The sequence below is a fragment of the Carassius gibelio genome, chromosome B3, assembly GCF_023724105.1.
Source record: "Carassius gibelio isolate Cgi1373 ecotype wild population from Czech Republic chromosome B3, carGib1.2-hapl.c, whole genome shotgun sequence".
NCBI classification, from domain to species: Eukaryota; Metazoa; Chordata; class Actinopteri; order Cypriniformes; family Cyprinidae; genus Carassius; species Carassius gibelio.
The window spans coordinates 20986275-20999423 of record NC_068398.1 but is presented as its reverse complement, the minus strand read 5'-3'; the positions used below and the strand labels follow the sequence as shown (position 1 = coordinate 20999423).

The 13149-nt window shown below is 37.1% G+C and overlaps 3 protein-coding genes across 3 annotated transcripts; 2 read left to right on the top strand and 1 right to left on the bottom strand.

The window, feature by feature from the left end:
• The first annotated feature begins 645 nt into the window (after positions 1 to 645).
• Positions 646 to 3668, top strand: LOC127953656 (gastrula zinc finger protein XlCGF57.1). The gene is made up of 2 exons (XM_052552907.1): positions 646 to 926; positions 1087 to 3668. The coding sequence occupies exons 1-2, from the start codon at positions 851 to 853 to the stop codon at positions 2355 to 2357; spliced, it is 1347 nt and encodes a 448-aa protein (XP_052408867.1). The 5' UTR covers positions 646 to 850; the 3' UTR covers positions 2358 to 3668.
• A 1030-nt stretch (positions 3669 to 4698) lies between these two features.
• On the top strand, positions 4699 to 6700 carry LOC127953683 (uncharacterized). Its single transcript, XM_052552950.1, has 4 exons — positions 4699 to 5019; positions 5862 to 6026; positions 6229 to 6430; positions 6546 to 6700. The coding sequence occupies exons 1-4, from the start codon at positions 4891 to 4893 to the stop codon at positions 6656 to 6658; spliced, it is 609 nt and encodes a 202-aa protein (XP_052408910.1). The 5' UTR covers positions 4699 to 4890; the 3' UTR covers positions 6659 to 6700.
• A 414-nt stretch (positions 6701 to 7114) lies between these two features.
• LOC127953682 (ADP-ribosylation factor-like protein 6-interacting protein 1) lies at positions 7115 to 12741 on the bottom strand. Its single transcript, XM_052552949.1, has 6 exons — positions 12577 to 12741; positions 11598 to 11731; positions 10569 to 10688; positions 9878 to 9995; positions 8593 to 8677; positions 7115 to 7985 (listed from the first exon to the last, which is right to left on the bottom strand). Exons 1-6 carry the CDS (start codon positions 12610 to 12612, stop codon positions 7867 to 7869), a joined length of 612 nt encoding a protein of 203 aa, XP_052408909.1. The 5' UTR covers positions 12613 to 12741; the 3' UTR covers positions 7115 to 7866.
• Between the last annotated feature and the right edge of the window lie 408 nt (positions 12742 to 13149).

Here is a 13149-nt window from a genome sequence, read left to right as displayed (position 1 = left end):
ACAGTAAATGAACATACTTTCTAGAAGGCCAACAATTCACTAAATGTTTATTTATTTATTTTTTTAATTGGTTTTATGAAGTATTCTAATTTGAGATAGTGAATTGGTGTTTTTTTTTTGTTAAATGTGAGCCAATTAAGAATTGTCTTTAAGAGACAATTAAAAGAATGAAAGACTTAAACTACTTCAGTCTGTGTGCACTGAATTTATTTAATACATGAGTTAACAATTTGAGTTGAATTACTGAAATAAATGAACTTTTCCATGACATTCTAATTTATTGAGATCCACCTGTATTGGTTTGTTTATTAATTTTTTCTAAAGGAAACGAGTGCGCTGTGTATTTATTTTATGATTATGTTATTTTTTTTTATTTTGGTGCAATTAAAATTTTGTTGTTAAAAACAATACAAACTTTAAAATGTGACATAAAACAGATTTGTTTTATTTTTTAAATATAATTATGTTGAATTTTAAATATGATATAGTTCAAACATTTTATTATTTAAATAAAAATGTTTGTTCAATAAAAAAGGGGAAAATAAAGGGGAAATAAAGATAAAGAAGAGTTTTTTCTCATCCTCCAGTCCAGTTAGTGGCAGCACTGCGCATAAAGTGAGCTTGCCAACATCACAAGAACAAGACAATGACAACGCAGCCCTTTAAATGACAGCTTGTGTCCCTGGATACTGATTTCAAAACACACATTTAACCATCACACGTATTGTGAATTCGTAGCAGAAAGACACAATTAAGATCAAATTGAATAAAACGCTAGACATATTGGCGTTGTCCTCGTTATTAGCGGAATAAGCAGGAATATATATCAAGGAGATATGCAACTTTAAAGATGATGTTTATTAAAGAGGAGCATGATGACACATCTGATCCAGAACCCTGCACAGCAGAAAATCAGCACCAGGAAGGTTGGTGTCTATTTTTGATTATTTGTTTCTCTCTTATTATTTATTTTATTATTATTGTGATGCATTAATGTAACCAGTTAGAGCTGATTAGATAATTGAATGAAAAAATAATTCTTTTTTTTTCCTGTTGGTTTTTAATAATGTATTGTTGTCATATCAGGCCTGACGGAAGTGAAAGAGGAAAGTCAAGCTCTGAATGAAATGGAGGAGAGATGTCAGCTTCACAAAGCTCATGATGTCCTCACTGGAGAAAAATCATTGATTTGCCCCCAAACAGGAAAAAACAATCTCTCTCAAAGCAGCACTCAGACAACAGCCAAAAAACCTTTCGCCTGCTCTCTGTGTGGAAAGCAGTGTGCCCACAGAGGCCACCTGAACGATCACATGTTAACTCACACCGGAGAGAAGCCGTTCGCTTGCCCTCAGTGCGGGAAGAGATTCTCACGCAGAAGAAGCCTCAACGATCACGTACTGATTCACAGCGACGAGAAGCGCTTCGTCTGTCCTCAGTGTGGGAAGAGTTACAAACGCAACGAGCACTTTCGGAGTCACTTACTGAGTCACGATGGAGGCAAGCCCTTCACCTGCTCGCAGTGTGGAAAGAGGTTCAGTTTTAAACGAACCCTTAAGGATCACATCAAACTTCACACTGGAGAGTGTCTGCACACGTGCCTTCAGTGCGGAAAGAGCTTCCTGAATAAAGGACACCTTAAGGATCACATCAAAATCCACACCGGAGAGCGACCGTTCACCTGCCCTCAGTGTGGAAAGAGCTTCATCAGTAAACAAAACGTTACATCTCACATGAGAATTCACACGGAGGAGAAGCCTTTTAAATGCCTTCAGTGTGGAAAGGGTTTTGCATGGGCAAGCTGTCTGAAAATCCACATGCGCCACTCTCACTCGGAAGAAAGGGAGTTTACCTGCGAGCACTGCAATAAAACCTTTGTTTTAGAGTCGTACCTAAAGAGACACTTGAAGATTCATCAAAACGAGAAACCTTTCGTCTGCTCGGTTTGCGGGAAAAGCTTTTTGTGGCTCCTGTGTTTCAAAGCGCACCAGAAAATACACGAGGGCGTGAAAACCCACGTGTGCTCCGAGTGCGGCAGAGCCTTCGCCACGGCCGATTATTTGATAAAACACCACAAAATCCATATGGGAGAGCGGCCGTTCGTGTGCTTGTACTGCGGAAAGAGTTTCACTAAGAAAGCAAACCTGGTAGATCATGTAAGGCTGCATACTGGAGAGAAGCCGTACACCTGCGCTCAGTGTGGAAACAGTTTCACCTCGAGAAAAGGTCTGAGCTATCACAGAGAAAAGCATTGTTCTCAAAGCGTGCCTCAGTCATGTTCCCTTGAAATCCAGATCGTGCCAGATATGCCTAAAGATTGCGTTTCTACCATTGCATCTACAACCTTTAGTGGTGAATAAGCTCTCGTTCAGTCTTAATGGCAGCAGAAAGTTTGTGCATCTAGAACTTTATTGTTAAAGAAAGTGTAAGGGAAGGAAATAAAACAGAAAACCAAGGGAGTGAGGGTGGAGTCTGGAAAACTGTACATATATTAGAATACACAAATGTAAATAAAGACCTTCTGTAGCTCCGCCTCTTTTCAGCGCTGCACTCATCGTCTTCTGCCTTCTATTTTTATTTCCACAGTGTGAAGGATTTCTGAATGAACTGTTCAATTTAAAATATTCCAGGTCTACTGATATTTATTTATTTATTTTTGAAATCTTCTTCAAACATTACAATGCACATAAGTTGTGTTAAATCTACAAGTAAATCCACTACAGCCAGGGGATTACTCTTTAACAGTGAAGCTATCCACCTTATTTTTCGATATGGAAGTAAGCCTTGTTTTGCAAATGTGTGAGACTTCCAGTTCATTAGCCACTGTAGAGAAATAACGAGAAGAAAAACAACATATAGTCAACTGTAAAACTGTGTGATCCACAAACCGGTGTGTTCATAACTTAGATAATAGTTTAAAAAAATATGGTAAGATGCACCAGTTTGCCATATCCAGCAGCAGAACAAGCTGTTATGTTTTATTGTTGTATAGTGTTAAAATAATTATGCTATATTGATGTGTGCATGCCCAGTAGCCACAGCTGTATCCTAACTGGCCTTATCCAGCTATCCTGCTCTTACGAGAAAAATAAGGTGGTATCCAGCTACTGCAAAAAGTTCAGAGACAGATTTCTGAAGATGGCTGCGCACTTGTTTCTCTGATGCTCTATAGTATATTTAGAGAGGGTCAAGCATGCACCTAGAGGAATAGCCTATATTTAAAAAACAGTAGCATTTTTGTATTTTATTTTATTTGTTTTAATTAATTTTTTTCCAAAGTAGAATTGTCCTGGTCAAGAATGTATACAATCCTTGTTGATGATTCAATCAAGCAAATTCCAAGATCTAGCTATAGCTGTATAGAAAATAATATAATGTGCATTAAAATAATAATAATAATAATAATAATAATAATTAAACACATGCGATTTGAATAGAACTTTCTTTTTATATATTTTAATTTTTTTCCTGTCACATTTTGATTTTTTTTCTTTCTTTTTTTTCCCCTCATTTTGTGTTTTTAATTTTGGTGCTAGTCTTTATGGAACTAAATATAAAAATTAATGTATTTACAAAATATGATTACCCGTACTCTTTGGCATGCTTCACAGAATTGCTGCTCATTGTGACTGTAAATGTTTACTGTACTGTAATAAAAAGAGTTGAATGAAGGGTGTTGTGTGTGTGGTTAATTCCATAGACAGTAAAAGGTTAATTCACGCTAACAGTTGTAGGTGGCGGTAGTGCGCTGTATCAAACAATAGACTGTATCAAACTAATGAAAACAAGAGCAGGAACGGGTCAAAAACATACTTTATGATGGGCTTTTAATGATCACATGAGAACTCACAGAGGAAACTTTCACATGCCCTCAGTGTGGAAGGATGTTCCCACACAAAGGAAACTTTAAGAGGCATATATTACCGTAAGTCACAATGAAAAGCTGTACACTTTCCCTCAGTGTGAAAAAGTTTTAATCTATCACAGAAAAAAACACACAGCATTCATGTTCAATCTGAAGGAAGGTTGTGTCAGATGAGTTCAGTTGTACTGTGACTGAATATATCAAGGGAAATATGTGAAATTATTTACGATTGATTCAAGATTCAAGTTTTATTGAATCTCTTAAATTTTTTAAGCAATGCCAATAATGTTTGTGTGCTGATTGTACATTATAAAATACAAATATTTTGTCAAATTGATGTGTGATCCCTTTTCAATTAATGCAATAAAAACACCTGATCATTTACGAAGAATTGTCAATTGTTTCTCTCAACTGCAGGCCTACTGTCAATTGTACTTATGCGCACATGAAATAGAGGGATGCAACTCTAAAAGTGTTGTTATTCTTATAAATCATATGTGCCGGAGCAGAAAGCACTTAAAAGTGACATTCTGTAAATTTTTCCACTGCCATTTTAACATATAAACTGTATAGAGGCATATATTTTTAGAACCATTCAAACGCAAACATGTCAAATGTGTTTTTTGGCATGCATTTATAATTGTGCTCAGAGAAGCTGATCTCATACAGGAACAGAACTGGACATTTCTGTGCTCTCAAATAGTGGTACAACTTATTAATATTAATATTATTCATAACATTTACCCCACTTTTCTAAGTTGTTATTATTATTTGAAATACAGAGAATAGTATTGACACGTTAATAGCGTTCTTACGTTAATAGCGTTCTTGATAGAAGTCTTTGTTTTGGCGTTGCTACTAGCGCCTGCTGTGAAACAACAGGATCACACTGTGATTGATCTTCAGTCCTAGTGGAAAGGCGGCAATCAAAAATACTCTGTTTTTTTTATTCGTTTTATAGAGTCGTGCCATCTCTAAGAAGAAGAACTGCAGTTGTGTCTTTGGGATGTGCTGAAGGCAATCATCAGATGACTTCAAACAAAGAGCGTCCCAGTTGCACACCGACACCGTGCGCACGGGGCAAACGGCCAATGCATCAAAGCACTCTGACTCTTGGCGATCAGACTAAAGCCATTTATTCTACTACACAAGCAGAGGTAAGAGCACGCTGCCAGCTCTCAGCTTAACATTGCATAATCGCATTTTTTCCTTTTCTCAACCCCTTGGTAGAAAAGCGCATTAGGAACAGCATTAGAACATTACACATATAACGCTGAAAATTCTGAATAGTTCTGGGAGGCATGTGCAACCGGTTATCCCTAATTCTGCGATTAAAACGAGGGGGTGCATAAACTGTCAAGGGTAGAGAATTCGTATTTAATTTCGTATTTGAATTTCTTCTGAATAAGCGCCCACTGTTCACTCTAACTTTCTATTTCGGATCACACCTGCTCTGTGTAAAGGAAGATCAGATATTTGTCAATGAGCTCAGGATCTGTTGAGCAGCAAATCCTCCAGCATGATCTGTCAGCCATCTCTCCTCTCAACACTTGATCAGTCAGATCTGACCTTTCCCATGGAATTGGGCTATGTTTAATCTGTTGCCATGGCTTGATTTTCCCTCCTGGGTTAAAGGTTTGAAATGTTGCATAAATTACATTTGACTGAAACGCTTGTATTGACACATTTAGCATTTTGCCTATGATAAAACTGTGACTGTAAAAAAAAAAAAAAAAAAAAACAAGTATGGAAATGACATATTTAGAGTTTTGATATTTTGGGATATGGTCATTGCGCTACTTTGGGCACTACTTTAACCACCAAGCAACTACACCCCAGCCCCTCACCCCACCTGTCCTCTTTTAGGAAAACTAAAATATAGTCATTGGTCACCTTAATTCATAGTGCTATTATTTAAAAAATAAAAATAAAATAGCACTAAATAAATAAAAATAATTTTGCTGACAGGAACTAACGTTTCAACTCTGTTTAATAAAAGTATTTTTCTGGGAGAGGCCTCGATGGTCAAGCGCTGGTCCTTCTGCCCCGAGATCCATGTCATTCCTCTCAGTATGATGGAAAGCTGGAGCTCAGTCACATCCCTGTGTCACGAGGAGGACAGACACACTCCAGAGATGTACACGGCCCAAGGGACATCATACCAGTACGTCTGAAGTCTTTATTCAGTTGAAGGCAGTAGTACATCTTCACAGTACTATGTTGAAGCTACTGAGTATGTGAAAATCATATAAAACACATAGAAGTACCAGCTCAAAATACCAAATTAGTACTAAAGGATCATTGCTTCATTTGTAAATTGTGTGGTCCTGAAGCCCTGCTTAGGATGTTGTTATGCATATGTACAGCATTACATCCTGCACAGAGTGGGGTTACAGAACAGGACACAGAACAGGGAGGGGGTCGTGATGAAAGAGGTCACCAACCCCGCCGAGGCCACACTGTACCAGACAACATATCAAACCGTGCACTGCACCACTTCCAAAAGATATCAAACAAATGAAGCATGTGGACAGCCAGTCCCCTGGCACAGGCATAATATTATCACAGGTAATTTAGCCACTGTGTATCTACACAAAAGTAGAGGTTGAAGTTTGTGTTGCAGTATGCAAGTGACTCTCATAAATGACCATCCAAACAGGCATTTTGCTATTTTGGGCTACAGGAGAGGAGAAGGCAGCAGCTGGGCCCGGGCCGGTCACAAGACAGTCTGGGGAGAGCATTCTGTGGGAAGCTCGGCGTTGGGAGATGAACAGGGACTCTTTTCATTTATACTAAACATGGCAACAATAAATAACTAATAAAAAGTACTCAAAAGGACTCGAGACACTTCATTGTAGTGGTTAGAAGTCAAATAAAGTTCTACACTGCATGTAGGTCTTCAAAACTTTAAGAAAACTGAAAAAAGAGGTATATTTGAAGGTATGTAATTATCTGGTATATTCGGTCTCTGAATAAGTTACTATAATTTAAATCTAAACCGAAATAGAGGGCTAAAATTAAAATAAAAGCTAAATATTAGCAAATACTAATTAATAATACTTAACACTAACCCAAATATGATTTCTTATAATTTAAAATAATATACAAGCGTTGTATATATGTGTGTGTGTTTTCTGCCAAGTAAGCATTTCAAATTTGCATTTATTTTTTCTTCATCTAGTACCATCTACATATTATATCAGCTTTATCACTAAAACTGATTTTTTTTTTAATAGTTGACAATAACAATGATTTGGGAAAAAAAAGTTTCAATCAGTTTATTATTGTGCTGAACACGCCCAAACACAAAATGAGAGTTAAAAGAGAGAGAGAAGAGAGAAGACAAACTTAAGACAAGCCAGCAGAAACAAAGAAACATGAGGAGAGAAAATGAACATGTATATACAGCCCAGCAACAGGTGTTGGATTGGGAAGAGGCTAGAGCTAGAGGACAGTAATGAGGTCCACACAGCACTAGTACAGCAGTACGGGTCTACAGCTCCCCGACACAAACACTCCAGTTCGGTTTTTCCAGTGCAATTTTCAGAACAGTGCAGAAATGCATATTTCCAAACCATCTGAGAAAGAAGACTACTGATGATGAGGTCTGTGCTTCTAATTAAATAAAGTTAAAGTTTGGTAGATGCTTCAATTTAAAAATGAATGAGATGAAATTAAGCTCGTTTTAGATTTTGCACAGACTTAACACATTTACTACGACGTAAATTATACATTGACGTAAAACGGCTGAAATGAACGCAACATTTCAGTGTTGGAAAAAAAAAAATACTTCATGGAAAACAAAAAGGTATAATTTGAAATGAAACCTTAAAACAAAAGAACAAATACCTAAGAACCTCAAGAGAGATCAGCGCACATTTAAGCTGTTTACTGGATCAGCTCAGGCTTTGCATTGGTCTGTTGAGATCTGACGTTGAGTGGGGCAGATGACACTTTAACACTTAAATTTATCCGGATTTCACTTTTCACTAGAGCCTAATCTGTTACTCATTCTTCTTCTCCTTCTGTTTAAGAAGTTTGTTGACCTCTCTCTTCACCATGCCAGTATATTTGGTGATGATGCCGTGCTGGTTGAGGCCAGGCAAAAGCAGAAGGAAACTCACTGTGGATAGAAAACAGAACATGAGTGGTCAATCACTAATACAATAGCCCTGTGGAGGTACAAACCTACCCCAGACACTGAATAAGAGCTACTGTTCAGTTCTTACAGTTCTTGTTCTATATATCATACAATTATTCTTATTGGGATACCAATATGACTGGAATCTTCTTTTTTTTTTTTTTTTGAAAGTACTATTCACTCCATAATGGATACAACACTTTCATCCCAAATGAAAAATGACTTAAACCTAATTGGTACAAAGAGATTTAACAACCTTATGTGGAGGGAGGGTAAGTGGCAGCATATTTCCGGATTGCTTTGCGTGACCTATATACAAGGACCTCTTTGTTGAGCAGCCTAGTCACTGTTTGCATGAGCTTAGCTTTGATAAAGTACAGTGACTTCTCTACAGTTTGCACACTGTGGCGTGTCATAGATCTTACAGCCTTTTTGCTGCTAGAAAGTCGGAATGCATTTGTGGTGTAAGAGACAGGACATGAGCAGCACATTGTTCTAATGTTACACGACAGACTTTCATCTCAGGGGATTTCATCAAGCAGTTTGCTTAACTTGGTAAACTTTTAGTCTATATAAACAGTGTACATACCGATCAGGTAGGTGAGGAAGAGGTTATGCACTTGTTGTCCGATCCAGGCCACAGCCACAAGACTGCTGATGACGGAGAGGTAATACTGCAGAGAAGTAAAACAAGAGAGACCATTTTCTACAGGAATTACAAGAATATACACAAATGCTTTCACTTGCACAAGCTACTTGGTTTGAACAACATCGGATCAATTCATTTAGATTTTCTGCTCACTGTCTCCATGAGCGATTCATTCAGTCAACCATTGAGAAAGCAAGTGACGGTCTTTAGAGGCATAGTTCACCCAAAAATTAAACCTGTCATTAATTGCGCTCCCTCATGTTGTTCCAAACATTCAAGAGATCTTCAGAACACATGTAAATATTTTTGACGAAATCTGAGAGCTTTCTGACTCTGCATAGACAGAAACACAACTACCACTTTCAAGGCCCAGAGAGGAAGCAGTGCACAGAACTCAACAAAATAGTTCAATAATCTAGCTGACATCAGAGGTAAGCCATACTTTTATGAAGCTACGAGAATATTAGTGTACAAAAGAAAACAAATAGCTTCATTCAGCATTTTTTTTTCTCTTCCGCAATTCTCAAGAATACCACAATGCATGCATCCAAAAAGATCTTAATTTGTGTTCTGAAGATGATAGAAGGTCTTACGGGTTTGGAATGACATGAAGAACAGTAATTAATTACTGAATTTTCATATTTTTGGTGAACTATCCCTATAACTCATTGGCTCACTTGATTAATTTAAATATTTGGATTAATTAAAGGGAAAGAAACAACAGTTTTGCTGTTTTGCTTGGTTCTGAACTATTTCCTTTTGTGAAATTGAGCAAAACAGATGATATTGACAACATTGTGTCTAAAATATTACCTTTACAGTTTTAGATATTCGGGAAAACCAGCACTCTTGCTCAAGTGATCTTGCTAAACTACATGATATGATATAAATATCATAAATGTATTCGACAAAAACCAACAAAGGGTCATTTTTTTGCCCTCATATCTTGGATTTAATGGTCATATAACTGCATTCTAATAAACTACATCATGGATTTTTTCAGGATTATGAACATTACATAAAAATGTTCTCTTAGGGGCTCAAGTGCTCCTTAATTATGTAGAAGTAGGGCTAGGCTTGTGTTTGTTTGTTCTTACTGCTGAGCAACAGTGATAAAGACAACTCAGTGGTGTGAAATAGTAGCTTGGTTCAAGTGTGAAATGCTTATGAGTCACTAGTAAATTCGAAGACATGAAACAAGGAAGGTGCTGTCAAATAAGCATACCATTTTTGGCTTTTCTTCCTTCAGGGCAAACAGACGTTTCCACCATCCAAGCACACGGCGCTGAGTCTTCACAAGGTTCCCACAGATCTCATGGAAACGCTGCTGCTGTTCTGTGGTCCTGCGCAGGAACAAAATAGTGCTCAGAAAACATGCACAATAAACAATGTCTTTACAGGCCCCACAAACACATCAGAATTGTTTACTCCTAAACGAAGAGGGAATCTGTTTTGATTTCTGCTTAGCCGTTGCATTTTATTTCTGGGCATAAAACATGACCATATTGAAGGCTTAAAACTTAGAGCCACAGGAAGCTGCCAGATACTAAAATAAATAAATGCCAGGGGTCTGATCTCGACTCGCTCTGCAGAATGTGATGTGCATAGCAAGACCTCTCAGTGCAGAGTGGAGATCTGCTGAGTCAAAGCAACACTGTGCCTGACACTGGACACTCAGCAGCAACTGCAAGCTGTCACTCAAAGACACCAGAGACCCGGCTCCTGAACTAGAGCAAGGGAACTTGTCAGGCGAGACCAGAAGAGACAAGAACATACATGCTGTGCAAATACCTACGTCTCTTCCCAGAGGATCTGAAGAAAAACATGCCATTTGATTAACCTCGCTAGTAGATGATGAGATTGTAACTTTAAAGCCTGTGGGTGAAAGCAGGACTTGCAGTCATCCATTCACTCACCATTTGTTAGAACCGAAAACACGGGGGGCAAGAGTGGGCACCAAGTAATCAGACAGGCACAGGATCATGACAGTGAAGGACAGACCAGTGAGCACAGAGGGGTCCAAGAAGTATATTAGCCTGCCAATGACAAAACAGATCATAAACTGTACGCAATTAATCAAAAAACAGCAAAAAAAAAAAAAAACACAGTGACACATGATTAGTTCATAGCACAGGATGTTTCTGAAAGTAAAAGAAGGAAGAATAAAAAAGGAACTCATTCTTATAAAAAGACATCACTATTAAGAACTTTCCTTTAAAAAGTATATCACACACACTATAATATATATATATATATATATATATATATATATATATATATATATATATATATATATATATATATATATATATATATATACACACACATACATACATACATACACACACATACATACATACACTTTTTTTTTTTATATAAACGTAAGCATCTTAGGGTGCTTTCACACTTGGATTGACTGCGCTTTTGCTTCAGACCATCTACAAATGTTAAATCTTAAAATAAAACGTAATGGTTACTACTTCATCTTTTTAAAGAAAAAAAAAAAAATCCAGCAAATCATATTCAATTTATTTATTTATTTATAAAGCTTCCATGTACTTTCATTACAAAAGAACTTCATTATCGTTTATTTAATTCCAACATAAAAGTTCCTGTTAAAAACTAACCAAATTTAAAAAGAATGTTGATAATTTCCACATAGGAGAGACTTGTTGTTCAATCCAAACAAAAGGAAATATATCGGTATTGGCAATGGCTATCGGCTACCAAAATGAGCTGGAAAATATTGGCAAAATCCAATATGGTGCATCCCTGCTGGCAACATTATTCTAAATTCAAAAATAGTATTCTATTCTCTCAGAATGTAAATGACCGTATACAAGCAATAAGTCCCCTGGCATTCATGACCTCATTCTGAATATCAGATAGATCAGATATTGGTTTAAGATTAGGCCTTTGCTCAAGAAGCAGCTCTAATGACTCACATGAACAGGATTGAGGTGGCACCCACTAACACTGCTGGGTACCACTGCTTCTCCCAGCGCAGGAACTGATCTCCAGCCAGGATCACCTCTCCCCATCCTTGCAGCTGCTCCTCCAGCTGACTCGTCTCTTGAGCCTGGACAAGAGCTTTCAGTCAGTAACGGTGTCAAAACAACGAGCTCTCTTACGACAGACGACACGGCATTGTCGGAAATCGTTGTACAATGGGAGTGTCATGAATTCATGTGATGGGCAAGTCCAGCTGGAATGTCAAGAATGTTAAATAGACACCAACTTATATCAAATATATAAGAAGTTTAGGAGAACAGCGACTATGAAATCCTGTGTTCAAACCAGCAGGCCACATTTAAAGGGTCTGTCCAGCTAAGTTACTTCCTTTATCTGGGATATATCACGTACAATTATATGTAGTTAAAATTTTAAAGTGTATTTTAAAAGGCTTAAGCATAAACATCAACATAGTTCTTGGAGGCTTTACAACGAATGTAAACTTAATCTAAAAAAAATATTAAAAAAAAAATCTAGACCAGGATGTCAAGACTTTCGTCAAGCTTAACCCCAGCAAAACTCAAAAGCAAATACTTGAAAAACGCAATATATTAAATACATTACAAACCAATAAATCAATTATCCATAAAAACCATTTAGTAAGACGCTAGATGCACGGAGTAATCCGTTTTGTTAGCACGGAGTTGATTAGCTTGCTAACACCTTATCACGCAGTTCATTTCCGTTGCGTTTAACTTACCTTCGGTTCGGAGCATATACAAGACCAACATTTACTAAATTAAAGAAAATTAAGCTTAATTGTGTCATGTAATGCATTTGTTTATTCTGTTTAATGTTGAGATAACCGCAGTAGATGTCCGCGTGGCATATTGCTAAAGAAGACAATCATAAGACATACATTTCGACAGCAGGCGAACTGCCCGTGAGAAGGAACATTAACAGAGCACTTACCAACAGATTTGCACTTTTATTGTCGCCCTCAGCCATGGTTTATTTATTTAGGTGTACTCCAGATATTGTATTGCTCGGAGAGCACGATTACATGAACGCGCCTCCCCTGTACTGCGACAGTCTGTCAACCGACCGTTATTTTCAGGATGTTTTTATCTGAAATTCGGAACACGAGGAATCATGGGAAATGTAGTTCACTAGTGAAATACAAGGGGACTCGTTTAAAAATATGGTACAGTATGGCAAACCTAGCCAACATTTAATCTATGAGCCGTACTTGTATATTTTTTCATGTTACTAGTACTTATTTTTTTAGATAGGCTACTAGTATCTTTTCCATCAAGTACTAGTGCTTATTCATTAGTATAGGTACTAGTGTCTTTTATAAAGTTACTAGTACTTATTCATTAGATACTAGTGCTCATTTATAAGATACTAGTACTAATTCCAATACTGACTAGTATTTAATTATAGTCTTCTTGTTAACAAAAATATAACTTGTACTTATTTTAATAGTTACTAGTAACTTTTCAGACCAGAGATATCCTGAACTTAATAGATACTAGTACCTCT

Excerpts from the sequence above, each read along its gene's own strand:
- LOC127953682 (XM_052552949.1), bottom strand. The coding sequence starts at position 12,612 with ATGGCTGAGGGCGACAATAAAAGTGCAAATCTGTTG. Across the intron at positions 11,732-12,576 it reads ATAAAAGTGCAAATCTGTTG|GCTCAAGAGACGAGTCAGCT; the intron begins GTAAGTGCTCTG and ends GCTCTTGTCCAG. Across the intron at positions 9,996-10,568 it reads GTTTTCGGTTCTAACAAATG|GACCACAGAACAGCAGCAGC; the intron begins GTGAGTGAATGG and ends GTTCCTGCGCAG.
- LOC127953683 (XM_052552950.1), top strand. The coding sequence starts at position 4,891 with ATGACTTCAAACAAAGAGCGTCCCAGTTGCACACCGACACCGTGCGCA. Across the intron at positions 6,027-6,228 it reads GCCCAAGGGACATCATACCA|CATTACATCCTGCACAGAGT; the intron begins GTACGTCTGAAG and ends GCATATGTACAG. Across the intron at positions 6,431-6,545 it reads CAGGCATAATATTATCACAG|GAGAGGAGAAGGCAGCAGCT; the intron begins GTAATTTAGCCA and ends TTTGGGCTACAG.
- LOC127953656 (XM_052552907.1), top strand. The coding sequence starts at position 851 with ATGATGTTTATTAAAGAGGAGCATGATGACACATCTGATCCAGAACCC. Across the intron at positions 927-1,086 it reads AGAAAATCAGCACCAGGAAG|GCCTGACGGAAGTGAAAGAG; the intron begins GTTGGTGTCTAT and ends TTGTCATATCAG.